The sequence below is a fragment of the Phaethon lepturus genome, unplaced genomic scaffold (genome assembly GCF_000687285.1).
Source record: "Phaethon lepturus isolate BGI_N335 unplaced genomic scaffold, ASM68728v1 scaffold26700, whole genome shotgun sequence".
In the NCBI taxonomy this organism is placed as follows: Eukaryota; Metazoa; Chordata; class Aves; order Phaethontiformes; family Phaethontidae; genus Phaethon; species Phaethon lepturus.
The window spans coordinates 10,967-30,655 of NW_010514452.1; the positions used below are offsets into that span (position 1 = coordinate 10,967).

The 19,689-nt window shown below is 47.7% G+C and overlaps 1 protein-coding gene across 2 annotated transcripts in view; it reads left to right on the plus strand.

Annotated features, from left to right (window-relative positions):
* FBXO31 (F-box protein 31) overlaps positions 1 to 11,467 on the plus strand; it is a 15,136-nt gene extending 3,669 nt beyond the window's left edge. For both annotated transcript variants that reach the window (XM_010293011.1, XM_010293018.1), the window contains 7 exons: positions 3,477 to 3,553; positions 4,900 to 5,067; positions 5,786 to 5,860; positions 7,591 to 7,700; positions 8,813 to 8,966; positions 9,562 to 9,926; positions 11,112 to 11,467. In XM_010293011.1, coding sequence (XP_010291313.1) covers positions 3,477 to 3,553; positions 4,900 to 5,067; positions 5,786 to 5,860; positions 7,591 to 7,700; positions 8,813 to 8,966; positions 9,562 to 9,926; positions 11,112 to 11,334 — 1,172 coding nt within the window. In that variant the 3' untranslated portion in view covers positions 11,335 to 11,467. The remainder of the gene's footprint in view (positions 1 to 3,476; positions 3,554 to 4,899; positions 5,068 to 5,785; positions 5,861 to 7,590; positions 7,701 to 8,812; positions 8,967 to 9,561; positions 9,927 to 11,111) is intronic.
* Positions 11,468 to 19,689: the final 8,222 nt, after the last annotated feature.

The window sequence follows — 19,689 nt, forward strand, 5'->3', positions numbered from 1 at the left end:
AATTGGTAGAAAATTTTAGGTTTGGTAGTCTTGCCTGTCAACACCAGCCTTGTTCTGGAGCCGGATGGGAAGAAGAGGCACATCCAAGCTGCCTGCGGGATGAAGGATTCCTTTGTAGGTTGCTGCCTGCGTGTTTGTTCCAAACGTGTGCCGTTTGTGGTGGCTCTGAAATGGCATTTTGTGCAGTTCCCTCAGTTGTTAATTCTTTAGCTACAGCCCCAAACCGATGTCTCGTGCCCCTTTTCTCTGGGGGCGTGTTGTATTACTTGGGGAGCAGCCAGTGCAGTTTAAGATGCAATTGCCCATTTCCCCCTTTCTGCCCCTGCTGTGTATTAAGACTATGTTACCAGGATTTACCATGGGAGTGCTCCCTAATTCATATTCACGCAGCGTTAGCCAAGTCAGCTCAGATCACTTTCCCCAGGGTTTTAAACTAGCCTGGCTGACACTTTGCTCTTTCTGCTAACAAGTTGGTTATCACCAGCTGGGAGGCAGTAACTGCTTTCCTTATTCCAACTCAATCTTGCTTCTATGTATCTTGCTGCATCCTGAGAGTCCAAGAGAGTTGTAGTGGATCGGGTCTTTTCCACTCAAAGTGCCCTACCTCTGCTTTAAAAGCTGCAGATTTCACTGAAAAATCCCATGTTAGGTTTTTTGTATTTCTCTACCTGTGCTCTCCAAGCTGGACACAGGAAATGAAATAAGATTTAGTTAAAACTAACATCTGAAAGCATCTGCTCTCCTCCTGTTTCAGTAACCCATTCTGGGCTTGTACCTTACTTGTTCATACCTGTGGTGTCTGCCAGCACTTGCGATGCTTGCTTGAATTGCTGTGTATTTGCTCAGTGTCACTTCCTTGTCCTGTGTCTAAGGAAGAGCACGGGCATTAGACCTTTCCCAGGCAGCCTTCTGTTGGTGGGAACTTGGGCAGTCACTGCTTTTCCTAGCTCATCCCCGGCTGGATTCAAGCCGCCTTCCCATCTGAAGAGTGTGCAGGGCTGCTTGTGGCGACGTGGGTAATATCCAGGCTGGGTGGGGGTTGTACTGAAGCGTCCAGTGGACGTATTTTTGCTCCATTTGGCAGGATGTGGGCTCAGAAATTCGGATAGGCCAGAGGCTTCTTCAGGACTGAGAAAAATAGGCAGTGTGCATAGCAGAGGAAAACCTTGGAGAAAGACCCAAGTGCTGTTTTCTTTCGAGGAGCAGGGAGAGAAACAACTGTCAGATCCATCCTGTCTCCTGCCAGGGAGAGCCAGAGCTGGAATTCATCAGGTTTTCCCTGCAATGAATATAGCTGCTGGCTTGCCGGAGCCTAGAGACACCCAGGCTTGAAAACAGAGCTCTGCTTTTGCTTTGAGACTCATTTGGGCCTTTGGCCAAGTCCCAGCATTTTCCCCAGTAACTTCCTTTCTTGAAAGAACAGGAGGAGGAGGAGACTTGTCCATTAAGGCGTCCCTGCCGCGGGCATTGCTGTGTACAGAGGGTGAGGCTGGGTGGAGCACTGCTCACATCGCAGCCCGTTTCCCATCAGCTCATCTGCAGACTTCTGTGGTGCCAAACAGGTGGGGTTTTAAAAAAGAGCTGCCCACAGTAGAGGGTGCAAACTAAGCACAGAAGATGTTATCCAGTGGGTAGGATTCTTCTGGAGATGAATGGGTTTTTGTGGCCGCCTCCTTCCTTTGCAACCCCAGGTTTCTGGGGCAGACAGTGAAGCAGGCTGTGTCTGTGACTCAGCCGTGTTTCCTGAACTGCCGTGGCTCCTGCCAAACCGAGCTCTAGCTGAGCTGGCTGTTTACTCAAAGTGAGCACACAAACTGCCCTCGACAAACGTGTGCTGGAGTGGAAGGGCTCTCCTTGTCAAGCAGACCCTTTTTCTGCTGTTGAAAAGTCCATTGATTGTAGCTACAGCTCTGACAGTGTTTCAAACAGGAGCTGGGGAAGAAGGAGGGACATCCTCATCACTCTTGGGTAGCTTAGCATCAAGTTTTCTGTCCTGGAAATAAAATTTAAAAAAAGCTGGGTTTTATCAGCTCCATGCCAGACAGGGTAGAAGGCAGATTGTGGTGGGTGGAGCAGCTTATGCACATACCATTTATTAATACGTAATTACTGCACTGAGACGAGAAGACTGGGAATGTGGTTTGCTTGCTTGCCTTAGTGCTGTTTGTGCTGCGCTCGGTTTACTGGGTGAAGCCAGGCCATCAATCTTAAATTGTTTACTGCACAGGAAAAAGGCTCCTCCAGGCCAGTTGGCAGCAGCTCTGGACAACCCTCCCTGCTGTCTTAAGCCTCTGTGGAAGTTCTCTGCTTTGGTGTAATAAAAATGCTCCTCTTGTTCTTGCTATCTTAAGTAGTTAATGAAACAAAGCTGTTTTAACAGCTGTACTGAAACACAATTCTTCCTATAAATTGATGCAAAGCAAAAGCCATTATTCAAGTCAGCCCTGTGGCCGCCTGAGTTGGCCATGAACATCACTGTGAGGCAAGTGTAGTATCTTCTTGGCATCTTAAGAAATAATCTTCATTCTGTTCTTCCCACCTAAAATGCCAGGCTGTGTGTAATGCCTTCACGTGAAGGTAACTGGTCATGTCAGGAGATTGTATGGACAGAATTCATGGCTGAATGTGTAAGAACTGGAAGCAAGTAGCATGTCCAAGCTTTCGTCAGGAGAGGAGGTTTGTTAAGATCATTCTGAATAGGCATTTTTTCCTGCTTGCTGAAAATGTTCCTACTTGTCCTTCAATTTTGGTGGGATGGAAGGTGCACCCAGCTCTGAGATGAGAAGTGGGGAAGCCTCACCTGCTGCAGTAGGCTTTGAGAGGGACTTGTAAGCAGCTTTTAGGCACTGCTGAAATGTGGCTGTTACTGGCCAGGTAACATCACCAGATCTCCTGAGCTGGCATGGTCTGTGCGCTTTGCCCGTGCTCTCTCAATGGCTGTTTTTAAGGATGCTTAACTCTGGAGACAAGTTTTTCTACACAGGTGGGGAAGTTCTTTCAAAATACTGAAATTTGCCTGTTCCTTACTGCTTTTGTGCCCTTCCTTATTTTCTGTTGCTTTGCAGTCTGAGGCATAAGTACATTTTTGGTAACTGGAGATGGCAGATACTTTATTTGGTTTTAGCTCTGGGTATGTCATGTGATAAGCATTAACGGGACCATGTTGCAAAACTTTTCTGAGAATTCCAGGTGAGGTATCTGGTTGTGTAAAGTCCTGGAAACTAACTCCTGCCCCTGCACCAGGCCAGGAGCAGGGCTACAGAGAAAAACATAAATCTGTGTGAACTTTTTGGAGGCCTCAGTTCAGAACTGCCTGACTGTGCTTGGATGTAACCATTTTTCCTTAGTAAAGGCAGTAGTGGGTGGTATTGGTCAATGTTGTGTGCAGTCTGGTAGCAGTCTTCCTTCTATTTTCTTTCCCAAAATCTCAATTCCTTAGCTTGATGTGCTCACTTCAGTGTCTCACTGTTCCCTAGTGCTGCACCGATACCGACACATCCTGGGGTTATGGCAGCCGGACATCGGGCCCTATGGGGGACTGCTGAACGTGGTGGTGAGTGTGTACCTCATTCTGGGGGCTGTGGTGTAGCGGGCTGATGAGTCTTTTGTATACCGCTTTCCAGACCTGGTTGCCATCTCTGTGCTATTGAGAAGTCTGAACTGTCAACCCTCAAGCCATTGGGACCTAGAGGGTGCTGCTTGGATCTTTTCATCATCACCACCTTTCTCCAGACAGTCCTTTTGTTTTTCATCTGTACTCCAGACAGCAACAAGAGCACATAGAAAACATGAGCAATGTTTCAGGGAAAGGCTTGATTTAGAGTTTAATGCTGATATTCCAGTGGCTGGCACAGGAGTCCATTCTTTGTGCGAGTACAGCAGAGGTTTTGGCACTGGCCCATCGCTTACTGCCTTATCTTTGCCTGCAGCTGAACTTTTTGCAAAGGGTTTTGCACTTGTGTTCATGCATCTCTCCCCTTCCTGTAGTTTTCCATACTTTTCACCAGCCATGTCTAAGACTAATGCATCAGATTGTAGGGATACTGGTGCAAGACCCGTGGAGTCTGGCAGCTCTTGTGCTGCTGGAGAGAGCAGTTAATGAACAACGCTTGATTCTGTATTGGTGAGAACTGGGACAGAAGTCTGCCTGAAGCCCTTGTTCTTTGCATCAAGGTTCAATAGCTGACAGGTTGAAGCGTAACAAATCACGAGGCCTTTGGGTTTTGCAAGATTCTGTTCCATGAACTGGTATAAGAGTGCATCCAAGTGCACCAATACTTACATGATACTGTGACCTTGTAAAGACAAGTGTGCCTCTGTGGCACTGCTCTGCTTTGGTCTCAGATCACTCTGATTAGAAAATATCCTTTCTCTGGAATTGGAGGGCTTGAGGGGAAGGATTCTGTTAGGTGTGCAGGAAGAGGGCTGGCACTTGTACCTCTCAGCAGAGGAGATTGTTGCTTCCTGTGCTGTCTGTGAGTAATAAAGCCAAATAATTCCTTGTCCAAAAAGCGCAGATCATCATGAGAAGCAGAATTCGTCTATTCGAGTATCTGCCAGCAGGAGCTCGCAAACCAATTAGAGTTTGACTAGCTGTGTGGTCTCTTCAGTGCAGTCTCTCCCTCTGGATCCTGTGCACCAAGCATCCGTCACAAGGTCATTTGCAGTAATAAAGGCCTGATCATTTTCCAGTGGTGCAGGAAGCCTCGTAAAGAAAGCCTCTCCCTCTTCACCAAGGGTGTGCTGTGAGTGCATATGGTCTGGTTTAATTGCTGGAAAGCCATTTGGAAATGCAGCAAGCTGTTTGACAGCTCCTGCCCTGTTGCAGAATTGGCCCCAGAGTTCTCTGCTGCAAACTGGACAGAAAGCATGCAAGGCTGATCTCCCATCCCTCTGCAGGTAGACGGTTTGTTCATCATTGGCTGGATGTACTTGCCGCCTCATGACCCTCACGTTGATGATCCGATGAGATTCAAACCTCTTTTCAGGATTCATCTCATGGAGAGGAAATGTGCAACGGTTGAGTGTATGTATGGTCATAAGGGACCTCATAATGGCCATATCCAGGTGAGCTCCTCTGGCACTTTCAGCATCATCTGTCCTAGGTGCGGTATGTGTGTGCATGCGTGCAGATTGGCTCTGGAAGTGGATTCATCAAAAATCTGTATGAGAATTTTATTTAAGGGATGTGGCTTTCACCACCTTGTTTTATGTGTGAATGCCAGCTTTAACTCTCATTATGTGTCTGACAAGTTGTGTGGGCTGTTCCCCGCTCTGAATTTGTTCACTGACAATAGTAACAGCAAGGCTGTTATACTGTATTCTGTTGGGCTGGAGCACAATGGGAGGGTGGGAGCACCAGTATGTATGTGTACAGGCTGGAGGAAAGGATACGCAAAATGGCCTTGTGCAGCTGGTGAATGTGTCCAAGCAGACACACAGACCTGTTCTGTTTTACAGCTCTCCCTAAGATGAGAGTACATTCAGTACATTGGATGCTTTGAAAAGCTTCCTGAGAGGCTGTTTCCTTTCTTTGAAGGAGGAAGCTCAAATAGAGAAGCAACTTAAAACTAGTATCTTTCATTAGAATGCACTGGGGTTTTATTGCCTTTATTTCTCTATTCTGTAGCTGATGCATTTGGTATCACTTAATGATTTCTCTGTGTAGCAAATGCAGTCATGTTTGTTGTGTAAAGCATTTACTCTAAGCAGTCTTAGTTACATCATCCTAGGCATCTCTAAACAGGTCTGTAACCTGTTTAATTCTCCTCCATGGTAACTACAGATTGTAAAGAAGGATGAGTTCTCCACGAAATGCAACCAGACAGATCACCATCGGATGTCAGGGGGAAGGCAAGAGGTAAGAGTGCTTTGCCAAGAGTCTGCATTAAGGCTCTTTATATGTCACCTCTCTGAAGATAAAGCATCGCTGTCTTACCTAAGCTCTTAGCTAGTGTTGGTGTCTGGGAGGTGGTCTTCTACCTTCTAATTTCTGTGTGTCTGAACATACATGAAAACTCAAGCTAGTAGCTTCTGGCTGGTTTACAACAGTATTTTTTTAAGCAAGTAGAATTGATCTGTGACTTGCTTAAAGTGGCCACATTTGAATAATTGCAGGGTCTTGGGGTACCTCTTCTGTACTTGCCAAAGTGTGGTTTAAAGATCCAGTATATGGGATCAATTCAGTGTTAGACCTGCAGAATGTTTGGGTGGAGATTCCATGCCTTTACCTCAGTGCGTAGCAGGGTGTTGGAGCAGGTTGTTGACATAGATCCTGTTGAGCAAAAAGCTGGTTTAGGCAGTTCTCTGTGGCAAGGTGCTCTTTGAGCCCCAGCACCCTTTTTCTTCCTGTGCTGTGACACCACTCCTGTTTGATAGCAGGCCTGTCCAAAGAAAGACAGCAGCATGCATTGTACACCATGCAGCACTCGCCAGACACTGATCTCTGTGGTATTGCTGTCTGTATAATTAAGATCTTTCAGGCACAGGCCTGGTATTGAGTACCAGCTGCATTTGAATACCTGCTTGTCAGTGGGGCACCTTTCTACTGCTTGTCATCTTGGTCGAGGGATTAAAAAGCTTCATTTGGTTGTTTATCCTGTGTCTGTGTCAGCTCTACCCAGCAAGGCAGATTCCTGACTCAAACTACATGTTTTAAGGTGCACATTTAAATGACAGGGTGAAAATCTTCAGCTAATACCTGTTCCAGGTAGTGGTGTTTGCTGCCAGCTAGTTAAACGTGACAAATCTGATACTTCATTTGCTTTCTAACAAATGCTTTAAAATGTCTGTGTACTAATGGAAAACAGCTGGGTGAAAGGTTTAGTTAAGTGTTTTCTGGTTCTGTAGCAGATGAGAAATGCTTTAATACTTTTCAAAGCACTGCGTTAAGTGTGCGTGGCATTATGGTAATTGGAGGATCTGGCTTTAGAAGATAAACCAAGCAGGTTTGGAATATTCACTTCGTAGGCTGCTATCTTAGTGTAAGCTGTTATCACGCTACCTCATGGTAGGGTATTAACTTGTCAGAGCTGGTGTAGAGGTACTTCAGGAGATGTTTTCAAAGCACACTTTGGATTTAGATGCATCAGTGTTAAATCAGCAGGATTTAACCTCCTAAATCTTCAGTGCCTTTCAGAAGCTTCCCCTTTTATGTTTAACATGCCAGGATAGGGCACAGGAATCAGCTTATGGGCACACAAATGAGTTACTGCAAGGTAAGTCAGGGTGTAAAGAAGTAGTAGATCAGCTACTTTGCAGTAACAGGTGATGCTTACACTTTTATTCTGAGGAGGCATATTGGTTCTGCCTGTAATTTATTTGAAGGGGAGCATGCTTATTGTGTGGCATCTGGCAGGTGTAGGGCAGTAACCATTATCATTGCTTGTTAAGCATATTTCCAAACCAGCTCTGTAGCAACACGCGCTTGTTCCCAAATCTAGCCAGGATCCCTTGTCTTTGGCAGAGCGTATGCCTTCTTTGTGGCTCTGCGAGTGAATCGTGCTGTCAAGGCTAAGTCATGTTGGGGTACATCACTGTCACAAGTGAAATGCCTCTATCTTCCCCCTCTTCTTTCTCTTTGTGCTGCAGGAATTCCGAACGTGGCTAAGGGAAGAGTGGGGTCGGACTCTGGAAGACATCTTCCATGAACACATGCAAGAGCTCATCTTGATGAAGTTCATCTACACCAGCCAATATGAGTAAGGGCACCGGCTCTTTCTAGGTATTGAGGCTGCTGCAACTTCAAGAGCACGTTGGATCATTTATTTCAAAGATGGGGTGCTTGCAATGGGCTTTAACAGCCAGAGGACTGTTCTGTCTCTGCAGGCTCTGTGCAAAGATGTGGAGAATCACAGAATCGTTAAGGTTGGAAAAGACCTTTAAGATCATCAAGTCCAACTGTCAACCCAACACCACCATGCCCACTAAACCATGTCCTGAAGTGCCACGTCTACACCTTTTCTGAACGCTTCCGGTGATGGTGCCTCCACCACCTCCCTGGGCAGCCTGTGTCAATGCTTGACCACGCTCAGTAAAAAATTTTTCCTAATATCCAGTCTCAACCTCCCCTGGCGCAACTGGAGGCCATTTCCTCTCATTCTATCGCTGATTACTTGGGAGAAGAGACCAACACCCACCCACCTCACCACAAACCCCTTCCAGGTAGCTGTAGAGAGCAATAAGGTCTCCCCTCAACCTCCTCTTCTCCAGACTGTGAAGCACAGTGCTTTCCAGTTGTACGGAGAGATGAGGTGTAATGACAGCGGTAATAATAAGGTTCCAAGTTCTTTACAATAACTATGCACAGTAGGATGGTTTTGAGTCATTTAACTGTGTTTAATTTGAAGACAGAGCAAATAGCCGTGATCCCAAGGTGCTATCTGCTTATTTTCCATATTAGTAAGCAATATGCTTTGTAGTGCGCTAGGCAGAAATCAGACAGTCCCTGAGAACTTGGGGTTTTTTTTAACCAGCACTCCAAACTTCAAAAAGCAGCCACCTCATTGCAGCAGGTGTTTAAATATGCTTCACTCTTAGGTTCTCCAGAAATCCCAGGGAGTGAGGAGGTTTATTGTGACCTTGCTGCAGGAATGTCCTCGTGTGCTAACAAGGACTGGTAGAGAGAAGTGAAGGGAGGGAGTGCTTGCGTAGGCCTAAAGAGAAATGTTAAGCTTGTTGGTATTGCTGAAAACACAGATCCTGCCTCTCTCTTAACGACATCCCAAAGCTGCCTGGAGGAGCGGACTGCAAACACATTGTTTTTGTTGAGGGATTCTCTCTTAACCTCTCTAACCTTTTGTTTTTTGCACAGCAACTGCTTGACTTACCGACGCATCTACCTCCCTCCTAGCAGCCCTGATGACCTTATAAAGCCAGGTCTCTTCAAGGGAACGTATGGGAGCCATGGGCTGGAGATTGTTATGTTGAGCTTTCATGGAAAGAAAGCGAAGGGGACTAAAATCACCGTGAGTGCATTTTCCTTTCTCTCAGACGCTTGTTAAAGTATTCTCTTCTTGATGACATGGATCTCTGTCTTGGAGGCAGTCAGTTGTTGCCACCCCAAACCCTTTTCCTCTTGGGGATTGGTGGCATTGGATGAATCTAAACACATGCAGAGTAGCTAGAACCTTTTCTAGTCCTTTTCTCTCTCTTCCAGCGGCTTTCTGTGAGCAGTTGGTAGTAGGTCACTGGAGATCCCTCACATGTATCTGAGGAGCAGGTTCCATTGTCACTGAATTCAGGCTAGTGAGCTACTTCGTCTCTGCAGGGACGGATTCTGACACAATGCAGTTGCAGCTTTGACTTTCTTTCGCCCTTGCAAGTACAGCCTGGCTCATAGCTTTTGATTTAAAATTCTCTTTCTGGGAGGGGGAAAGCAGAGGTGGCGTAGACAGCTCAGGGAACAAAGAACAAGGTCTGAGAGCTTTTTTTTTTGTTGTTGTTGCAAACTTTGGTGATTGTAAAAAAGGTTGAACTATGTAGAAGTTAAATGGGGAGGATACAGTTCTGAACTCTGTAGCACCCTGTCTCTGCAGCCTTGCTGTTGCTTTCTGTCTCTAGGGAGATCCCAACATCCCAGCTGGGCAGCAGACTGTGGAGATCGACCTGGCACATCCTCTGCAGCTACCCGACATCGAGACTCTTCGTGATTTCAGTGAGCTCTCTCGCATCGTCCTGGAGGTCCAGGAGCAGGTGCGTCGGGAGGAGCAGGAGGAGGAACACCGGCAGGAAGAAGAGGACTGCTCCCAGCAGGCTGCCTCTCAGCCTGTGGCAAAGCCCCTGGGAGGAGAAGGTGCTGAGGGGGAAGAGACTGCAGCTGGGGCAGAGGGGACGACCCAGGACAAGGCACCAGCTTCCCAGCCCTTCGTGCTGCCCATGGGAGTCATATCAAGGAACGAAGACTATCCCCGGACCTGCCGAATTTGGTAACAGGGACTAGTGGTTTTATAGCCTAGTCGTGCCAGTCACGTTCTGAAACGGAACGGGGGGAGTCTTTGAGGAGTGTTCTGTGTTCTTGCCCTTTACCTGCATGCTGATCTCCCAGCCCCTTGTGCTCAGATTTTCTGCCGCTGCTGCCCTATCTCCCACGCTCTTGTTTGCTTCCTCTCTCTCCTACCGCACTGTCATCTGTCACCCTGCTTCCTTGCTAGATTTTATCCTATTATTTCTGAAGCTAGCACCTCTCCCGTAACCACCTCCCCCTTTTTTTTGTGTGTTTTGTTTCCCAGAGCTGCCCGGCTCGTATGTTGGGAGATTTGTTCAAGCCACTTCCCATTTCCATATGTGTCATTTGTGTTCTTTGGCCATGGGAACACAGTGCCCTCTCCCACCCCTCCCTGGCCTTTGGTGCCTTGGGGCCAGCTCTGGAAGGTGCTGAGCACCCTAAGCAGTAGGTGCAAGTATGCAGAGAGCCTTGTTGAATGGGACCTGGAGTCAGTGAAGCAGCATACTAAATGAAGTGTGGCAAAAGAGCCCAAAAGCTGAGGCTTAGGCAGGTGACCTTCAGCCAAACATCTGTGCTCATGGAAAAGCCTACCAATAGCTGGTTAATCCCAGAAGGCCCCTGCTGTCACAACTGAGTTGTGTTTGAATAAAATCCTGCTCCACCTGCTGCTTGCTTGGAGGTTAGGCTGACCTTTACTCCTCCCCAGCTCCAGTTAGATTTTTCCTTTTTTTAGATTTTTTTTTTTTCTCTCTCCCTTTCCCAAGGTTTTGCCGCAAGGTTTGCCTCTCTGGTCACCCTCTCAACATGCCTTTCGTTTTCTATGAGGATTGTCTGGGCTTGGGTTGATCCTTGAGTTGCAGAAGTAAATCTCAGATGGATTACTAGGTTGAATTACAGAAAAATTCAACCTTGGTGTGCAGGTGCTATTAGAATACCCAAAAGCAGCAACCTCCAAATAGCAATGGAGAGTTTCTTTTCTTAAAATGGTATCGACAGTGTTTTGTGTTGTGTGATAAGAACTGACTGAATGTAAAACTCCCTGTTATGTAGCACCTGGCAGTATGTTTGACAATGGCTTGATCGTAGTTTTGTGTTTGCTGGTTATTAAATGTTGGGTAATAATGGCTGTTCTCACACCTTTTCTGCTATTCTTCTCACCTTGCAGTTTTTATGGGACGGGGCTTATTGCTGGCCACGGCTTCACCAGTCCGGAGCGAACACCAGGCGTTTTTGTTCTCTTTGATGACGATCGCTTTGGATTCATCTGGCTGGAGCTGAAGTCCTTCAGTCTCTACAGCCGGATCAAGGTCTCCTTCCAGAACGCCGAAGCGCCTTCCCGTGAGGCTTTTGATGAAATGCTGAAGAACATTCAGTCGCTGGCTACTTGACGGGTGATTGGTGATGGACAGGGCTAGGGTTTGCAAAGGCTGCTGCACTCCCCAGCCAGGGCTGGGATGGGGATTCCTTGCTCTTGGTACCTCTGAATAAAAGCATGCACTTTTAATAAAGCCTTTTTACCCCAAATGTACACATCCCGGTTAAAATATCCATGACTGCCCTTTCCTCCCTGCCACCCCACACTGCTCCCTAGCAGTCCTTGTTACCCAGTCTGTAACATAGCTTTGTATAGCTGAAGGGATCCTGCAGAGGAGGAAACAGACCTTTCTTACTGCAAAAAGAATGTATCAGAATAAAAATAACTCAAGGTCAGAGCTGGATCTGAAGAACATTTAATTGACTGGATGGATACAAGCCCTCTGCTCTGACCATTAGCAGTCTCCTGTGGAAAGGGCTCTCCGTCACGGAGGGGACTCATGCCTTTGCTATGCTGTAGGCCAGTCTGTCCTCCTGGGAGATTTTGCTTTATCCTCTTGAAAACCTGTGCAGTCCCCTGCTGCAGACTGGCTGACTGCTTAATGATAAATTGCGTCAGCAGTGACAAAGCACATCCTCCTCTCCAGGAACCTTTCTCTGGGTGCAGCATCATCGAGAGAGGCTGGTGTAATACCTGCATCCTTGGCTTAGTAATTGGAGTGGGTGGTTTCCTTTTGAGAAATTTGCTTAGCTTGGCAGCAAGGGGAGGATTCCCCACTGCAAATGACAGTGTGTAGCGTTACCCCGGCTTCTGGAGCTTGGCGGATGTGCTGTCCCTGGGGCTCCAGGTCTGGGTGTTCCCCTGAGTGCAGGGGAGATGATTCTTCCTTCATGTAGGAGCTAGGCACGGAAATGGAAATGTGTGAACTGCAGAAGGTGGTGCATTCAGAACTGGTTTAGTTCTCAGATCTTTTAAACTGGGCCTGAAAATGTAAAGGAAGGAGAAAAAAGAAAACTAACTGTGAAATAAGCCCAAATGCGGCCTGCTGCCTCCTGACTGTGATGGGTAGCAGAAGGTGCCATGTGTCACTGGTACTGGTGTGACCCCAGTTATGTGTCGTTCTTGTATCAGGTTGCCCTATGCAGTCTGAAGGAGCAGCAAGGGATTCTTCTAATACTGCTGTGGCTTGTTCTGGCGCCTTTTACGGTTGGTGCCGACAGGTGGGTGCTGCTGCTCCACTCACAGGACCCTTCTGTTCCCTTTCTAGTCGCACTTGTTTCATCACAGATGATTGCTGCTGCCACAGAAAGCTCCTGGGCTTAATTTCTTTCCATGATACCCACATTCTGTGTGGCAGATCTGAGCTCCGCTGGGAAGTGTGAGCTGCAGGCAAGGAAGCAGATTCCCCATGGACTGTCCTATGCAGGAAAATCCTGGCTAGTGCTAATCTACAGACCGAGAGTTGTGCTGTAAGCCATCAGCATTTGCATCAGCAAGTGTTATTAATCCTGTGTAGGAAGAGATGATAGGGATCCTTGCGTGGAGAGAAAGGAGCCATTTGTGAAGAAGCTCCTAGTTACAAGCAAAATATGTCCTTTGTGGCAGTTACTCTCTGGCTGTGATGATAAACTCCAGGTTTCTTCTCTTTCTGCTGCCAGACGGATCAGTGTCTAACAAAACTCTGCCTTTACATCTTCTGCAGGTTTTGGTTTGTAAATGTGTCTGTACATGTGTTGGGAGCTTTTGGGCTCCTTCTATGGAGACGTTTCAGTCACTGCCTAGTTTCTCTGACTGCGAGGAGCTTTTATTTTCACTCTCACAAGGGCTTTTTGCCATTTCTGGCTCTTGAGTGTTCCCTCAAGCTGTGTGAGAACAGAGTCTCCAGCAGAGGCTTTGAGCAGAAGGTCACGTCACTCTCAGGATTAATTCCTTTCTCTTTGGATATAGTTTTACAAACCTCTGGGAATTTGAAGGTGATTTGGAGCGCTTTTTTCTTTGTTTCCTACTGCTTTGTCAGTAGTGGAAAGCCTGCCTGTGTTAGAGGCGAGGATCTGAAGTGCTATTACCGTTCTAGTGAATAAGCTGTAAAAAGCAGTTTGTTTCTGAGGAGCCTGGTAGAGGTGTTCCTATCGGCATCAGCAGAGGGAAGGGTTGACTTGGATTTCACCCCATCATGCAGGGCCAGGAGAGGGGAAGGGTGGCAGTTCTCTGGGCCTCGGGGTGTGGGCAGAGAGGTGAGCTGAAGCTAAGATGGGGTATCTCAGCCTTTTGCGGCAGGTTCTGAGCTGTGTGCAGAAGGAGAGCATGTGCTTAATCTTGCAGACAGAGGTTTCCAGCTTGGTGATGCAGATTTCTGAGATACTTAAAGACGTTAGGGCTCTCTTTGGCATCTGGGTGGCCAGTTTCTCTTGGATCTTGCTGTTAGGCTGCTGCAGCCAGTATGGTGGCTGCTTTGTATTCTCCCTAACAGCCTAAAGGGATGAGAGAGGTCCCCTTGGGCAGCTGTTTCAATCACTTGTCCCTAAAACCAGCTCTGCTTCAGCTGCAAATGGATCCATAGCTCTGATTGTGGATTCTTCCTTTCTTCAATGTCCCTAGTCACCCAAAAAAATAAAAATCCTGAAGTTTTCTATAACTGACTTAATAGTTTTTGTTTTTAAAATAGGATTGAAAATCCAGACTGTATTGAATGCACTACAAGCACTTGGCTTGAGACATGAGTCACTGTCTCCTAAGTACAGACGCTGACTCTGTAGCCGGTCTCTTCCCTGTAACCTGCTGTGTTGGGTTGGCTGAGTGTGTAAAGGCAGTGTAGGTATGTTCCACTGCTGTGTCTTAAAATGGCTTTTTAGTGGTTGTTACCTGCAGCTTAAATTTCCCTTGGTCTCAGGAGTCTTCTGGGGAGTGCAAACCCATGGACAGCAGTTGGCAGGAGTGTTTTGCTCGGTGCGGAATACATGTCTGTTTTGTCACTTGGGTGAGGACCTGTTGGTTGGCTGTTGGCACAGGTTGTGCATCATGCTGTTCTCCACTCTTAAGACGATGGTTCTGCTTGTAGCTTGTCCCTTCCAAACCTTTTCAGTGGTAGTGTTAAGGGTCTCTCTTCTGGAGGCGCGGCGTGCTCGGCTGGCTGGAGACAGAGTAGGACTTTGCAGAGGCTTGATGCCTTGCAGGAACTTTTCACAGCTCAGCTTTGTCCCTGTAGTAGCATCTTTTTATTTAGAGTGTACCTGATTGGCCTCAAAATGTCAGAATGTGCTAGTCCCGATTAAAGGCAAAACTGCTGATATGCTGTGGCTTTATTCTGTCTAGAGCAAAGGCAATGAAAATAGCAAATTTTGTATTAATACTCCTCCTCTGCCTTCTCTTCTCACCTTCTGCTCCTCAAAGCCTGGCAGGCTTTTGTGACATTTCAGAAGAAAATTCCCTTTGATTTGGCTTTGAGTGAGGAAAGCTGTCAAGACGGCGAACTTGGAGAGACTGACATAAATGCTCTGGATGCTCCTGTGCCTTTGCTGGTTCCTTTGTGCATGGCTACATCAGTGCTTTTGGAGAAAAGCAGAATAACACAACGAGGAGTTACAACTCGCAGCTCTGAAAGCTTTGGGTGAGGGGAGCAAACAGGAGGGGTGCAGCCAGATTTAGTGGCGGGCAGTTTGGATCTGAGCATCGCCGGTGGCCAAAGGGGATGTGACCACAGCCCCGGTCCTGCCTTCCCTCGTGGTACTTGTGGGAAGCAGTGCTAACGGTACAGTATTTTGTGGTACTTGTTCACGTTTGGTATGGGCTGTACCAGCCCCCTGCACAGTCTGTCTCCGTGCTGCTTTCCTGAACCCTAGTTGTCCGGCTTGTGGGGATATTTCTGTGAGCTGTTGACAGGGATAACGTGTGGCGGTGCCTTGCAGATGGTGATAAATTTCTGGTGCTGACGTGTCCTCGTCCTCTTCGCTCTGTAGAAAATCTTGGGGACAATTGGCTTTATTTCTTGATCCTAGATGGATGGAAAGTGCTGGGGAAGATGGAAAACAACTTGTCAGGGGTAGGAATACTCTCTTGGCAGAAGTCTTCTGGAATAAACAAAGTGCTTGCAATTAGGTTGCAGAGCAGCGTTGCCCCAATAACCACAGCAAGAACTAGGGCTTAATTTTAGCTCAGGAGCAATAAGCAAGTGACTGGCTTACGTGCTCGGGCTGTGTTGTGCTCCTAGATCACGCTTTGTGTGTTGTCAAACCACATGGCTTTGGCCAGCTGGAAAACAGAAGCATCAAAGATCCTCATCCAGCCAGTTCATTTGCTTTGGATCTGATTTCATAGCTATAAATGTGTTGTGATCGGGCATTGTGCTTGTAGGAGACTCACTGCAGTGCATATGGACTTGTCAGGCTTTTTTTTTTCCTGAGGAGAAGGAAAAGGGATCTAATTACTTGGAACTTTGGCTGTCAGCTTCCCTCTGGAGTGAACAGTGCGGTACTGCCACGGCTACTCTGGAATGGGACAGCAGAGGTCAGATGGCAGTTAGTTAGGAAACTTGTACTGGGGAGAAAGCAAATCCATGTGCAAGCTTGCTTGGAGGTGTAAGCTACCAGGAAAAAAAACCAAAATGCAGCTGGCTCAATGTTTACTTTTAAACAAGGATGACTTTTTATTGCTTTTTATTAATTTAAAACTAGTGGAACTTAATGGGAGTGTTGGGTGTTGTGTGGAAATGGGTTGTATAATCTCAACTTGCTAGTTTAGGAAATGATAATATATTAACTCTGTCTTGTAGCTGGTTCCTCACGTAGCCAGTAATCTTCTGTTGTGTTCAGCTGCCAAAGGATTGTGTGCTGGCCTTTGCGCTGCAGGCCAGACGGACAGCATAACTTACCAGTTGGACAGTGAAGTATTTGAGATGTGTGACCAGGCGGTGGAGTGGAAGATAAGTTACCAAACTGTGAGTGCCACTGACTTTTTTTTTGTGTGTGTGTGTGCTAAATTAAAATGTATGATTCTGGCTTTTGTTTGGATTGTAGTCTTTTTAATTTGTGAGGAGCACTCGAATCAACTGTGTTCATTAGCTTATTTAAAGCAATCTGCACTTTTTTTCATTGATTAATACTCTACTTCCCTGAAGCAGGTGTACCCTGTTTCCGTGTGTATTTTGCACTCACCACTTTAACATGACACTGATGGATTAATCTGGGCATCTCCTGTAGGCTTTGAGTGTAAATAAGTCTCTATAAAGTACCCTGTGGTACTTATTAAAAATGAAGGTGAAACACCAGATCCCTGCCTCATACAGAGGGTAGCGCAGAGGAAAAGGTGAGCTTTTCTTTCTAAAACGCCATTTAACGTTAAACACCTTGGGTTTCATGCCACAAACATCCATGTGGAACATGACAACTGTAGTTTAAACAGCTCGCCTGCCCGGTCTGCTCCCCTGTCTGAGGGATGGGGTTTTGCCTGTCCTTTTGTTTGTGGGTTTGAGAGGAAGAGGCTGTGTAAAAGCCAGGCGTGACTTTGCAGCACTTGACCTACTTCATCGCAGGTATCAGAAAGCTGAGCAAAATGTGCGTGTTACTTTTACACCCGATCATTGTTACCCAAGGAACCTTTTCCAGTTTCAAATAATAAAAAGGAAAGTTTTGTGAAGTTACCTCTGTTTGCTTCTTTTTTTGTTCCAAAGGAAAGCAGCGGGTGAGTTCCAGCCTTCTGACATGCGGCAGCCTGTCTTCCACCGTGCGATAAGAATTTATTTTCCCTTGTTTGGGTACTTGATGAGCAGAAACTGATTTCCTGGCGATGCGAGGCACACGCCCCCACACCTCATGCTGCAAAATCCCAACTCTTCCAAAGTCCCCGTTTGCTTCTCTTCCCCCTGCATCTGCCACCCACAGCTCCTACCCCCGGGTGCCTGTGGTGCCCGGCTCCTTCCCACAGCAGATGCTGGGCCCGGCAGAAGTAACAAACCGAGCCTTGACGAAGTCTTTCTGCCCTCCCAGCCACAGCTTTCTCTTTCTGAAAGGAAGTGTGTGATAATCCTGAATTATTCTTTTTTTTAATTCTTTCTTCCATTTAGTCTGAAAGAGATCAGCTGGCACAAAATGAGCACGAGGGATGAGGCAGCATGATGGTGTAAGCCCCCTTCTTTATGGAACCAGACTAAGTGGTCTGTATTTCTTACGTGTTTTTTCATCCCCCCCTCTGCCTTCAAATTCACACCCACCTCGGGTCTGAGCTGCTCTTGCTGCTTTTCCAAAAGAGTGATTATGTTGAAATAGGAGAATTTGTGGCATGAGCTCAGCTGCCACCGAGGAGTAATTGTCCTCGTGCAGCAGGTCTTGTGTCTGATCCTGTGCCAAGACGTACGGCAGAGTCCCCAGTTCGGTGGGAATGGCCCGAGTCCTGCCTGTACCGGAGTGGATGTTGTGCTTCGAGTTTTGCAACCCAATTCTGCTGGTAAGTTTCTTGGCTGATTATTATTTTTGAGAACAAACCTTGGCCGTGGAGCACTAAACTACCAAAGGTCACGATGAACTTTTAATCTGGCAATGGTTCTGCCTTAATGCTGGTAGTTAATCAAGGCCAGAGTGCACTGCTACAGCTCCTGGACTGCAGTCCTCTGAGCGGGGGACCTCTTCCATTTCCCCCTTTCTTGAGCCGCCCATGCCTTCCCCTAATCCCAGGTGTTAATCTTCTGGTGCTAAAGGCACATCTGACCCCACTCCTTTACGTGAAGTATTCTGTATATGATCTACTGTCATTCAAGCCTTAGCAAGGGAAAATAGAAGAACGTGTCTAACAAGCAAGCAGTAACTCCTACCATATGTTTGGCCTTTGAGGAGCACAAATGTAGTTTCTCAAGTGGCAGCATTTCTGAATACCAGCCACATGCACCTCCCAAATGCTGGCTTGCAAACCTCCCTCTCCTTCCAAAGAAACTCAGAGATGTGAAGGTTTGGTGCTGGGCAGCTTAACGCCTCCCGCAGAGGAGTGGGGCTGCGCAGGGCTAAGCCTTGCTCACCTCCTTTGCCACAGCCCCTGGCCCAGGAGCGAGGAGGTACCTGGACCTGGCAGAGATGTTCCTCAGCAGGTGGGTTCCTCCTCCCAGCTTGGTGATGGATGAACTGCTTTTTCCATCTGCTAGGGGTAAAGTCCCGAGCGTCACGGCCAATTATGGGCTGTTAACTGTGGAACAGGCAGAGGGTCGTCCCCGTAGTTGTTAGCTTAGAAACTGAGGCCGTGCAAGGGGAAATTTTTCCCTCTCTGGAAATATGGTTGCTGTGAACAGGCACGTTCCACGCTGGCTTGGGGACTGTGTTTGCAGCTGGGTCTTAGTCTCAGGGCTGTGTCTGCTCCGCCAAAGAGGCCATCACTGCCATTTGTGGTCGTGCTGCTGCTTCTTCCTACTCGGCTTATGTCTAAAAACCACAAGGCTTTGGTGCCTCAACACAGAGTCAGAGGTCTGTTGCTTCGAGCTGGGAAGGAAGGTGGGTCTCCCTTCTTAACGCTGCAAGGACATGCCTGAAAATCGGTGCCCTGTGTGAGCTCCTGGCAGCAGCCGGGACCCTTACCCCCTTAACGCCCTGGGGTAAGGCTGGGGTGTGAAAGCAACACCAGGTTTTGCCCTTCCCTCTCAACACAGCACTTCTGCCTTTGCCTAGCGCTTGGTTTATTTTTGGCTGTTGGGAGACGCTCATGCTGACTGACCGGCCTGGCAAGCCACAACGAATTTGGTCCAGGCCTTGTGTAAGCTTATCTAGAGCATCAGCACCCTCGAGCTGTGGGAAATGTCGCCTTGCACTCTGTCTCGGTCCTGAGCTCCCTGCTCCTTCGGGAATGGGCTGGAACAGAGGGTTTTATTCAGTGCTGCTTGGCAGGGCTGGGATTTTTCACTGTTCTTTGCTTATCAGCCATGTATTTTACCCCAAGCTCTTTCCCTCCTGTGAGAGGGGAGCATCACCTGCCTTCCCCCCGCGTGCCGGAGAGCATGAAGGGGGACAGACCCCCACTATCGCCCCCGGGGCCGCGTTGGAGGCTGGCAGTGCCTGTGTTGAGTCTGGGGACCTGGGGAAGAGGGAGGAACCTTATCCCCTCCCTCCTTGGCCCGAGGGCTGGTGTTCCCCAGCTTCCAAGGGCCACCTTGGCCTTGGGTCCACCCTCTCCTCTTCGCTTCTCTCCCCGGGGCGTAGGCTGGGGGGAGGATGAGTAATTCGGTGTTTCTCCCTCCTCTTCCCCTTGCAAAAGGTTAATTAGCGGCAAGCTCTACGTGACTAATTAAAGGCGCGGGAGATCTTTCTTTGGTTCCTTGGCGTTCTCAGTCTTTTTCTTCGCTGCCGTCCCCGCTGACGCGTCCTTGCGTTAATTAACCGGTGTGCCAGACCTGCGTGGGACCTGAGATTTAATGTCACAACGTCACTTTTCACACACACCACCCCCTCGCCGTGGG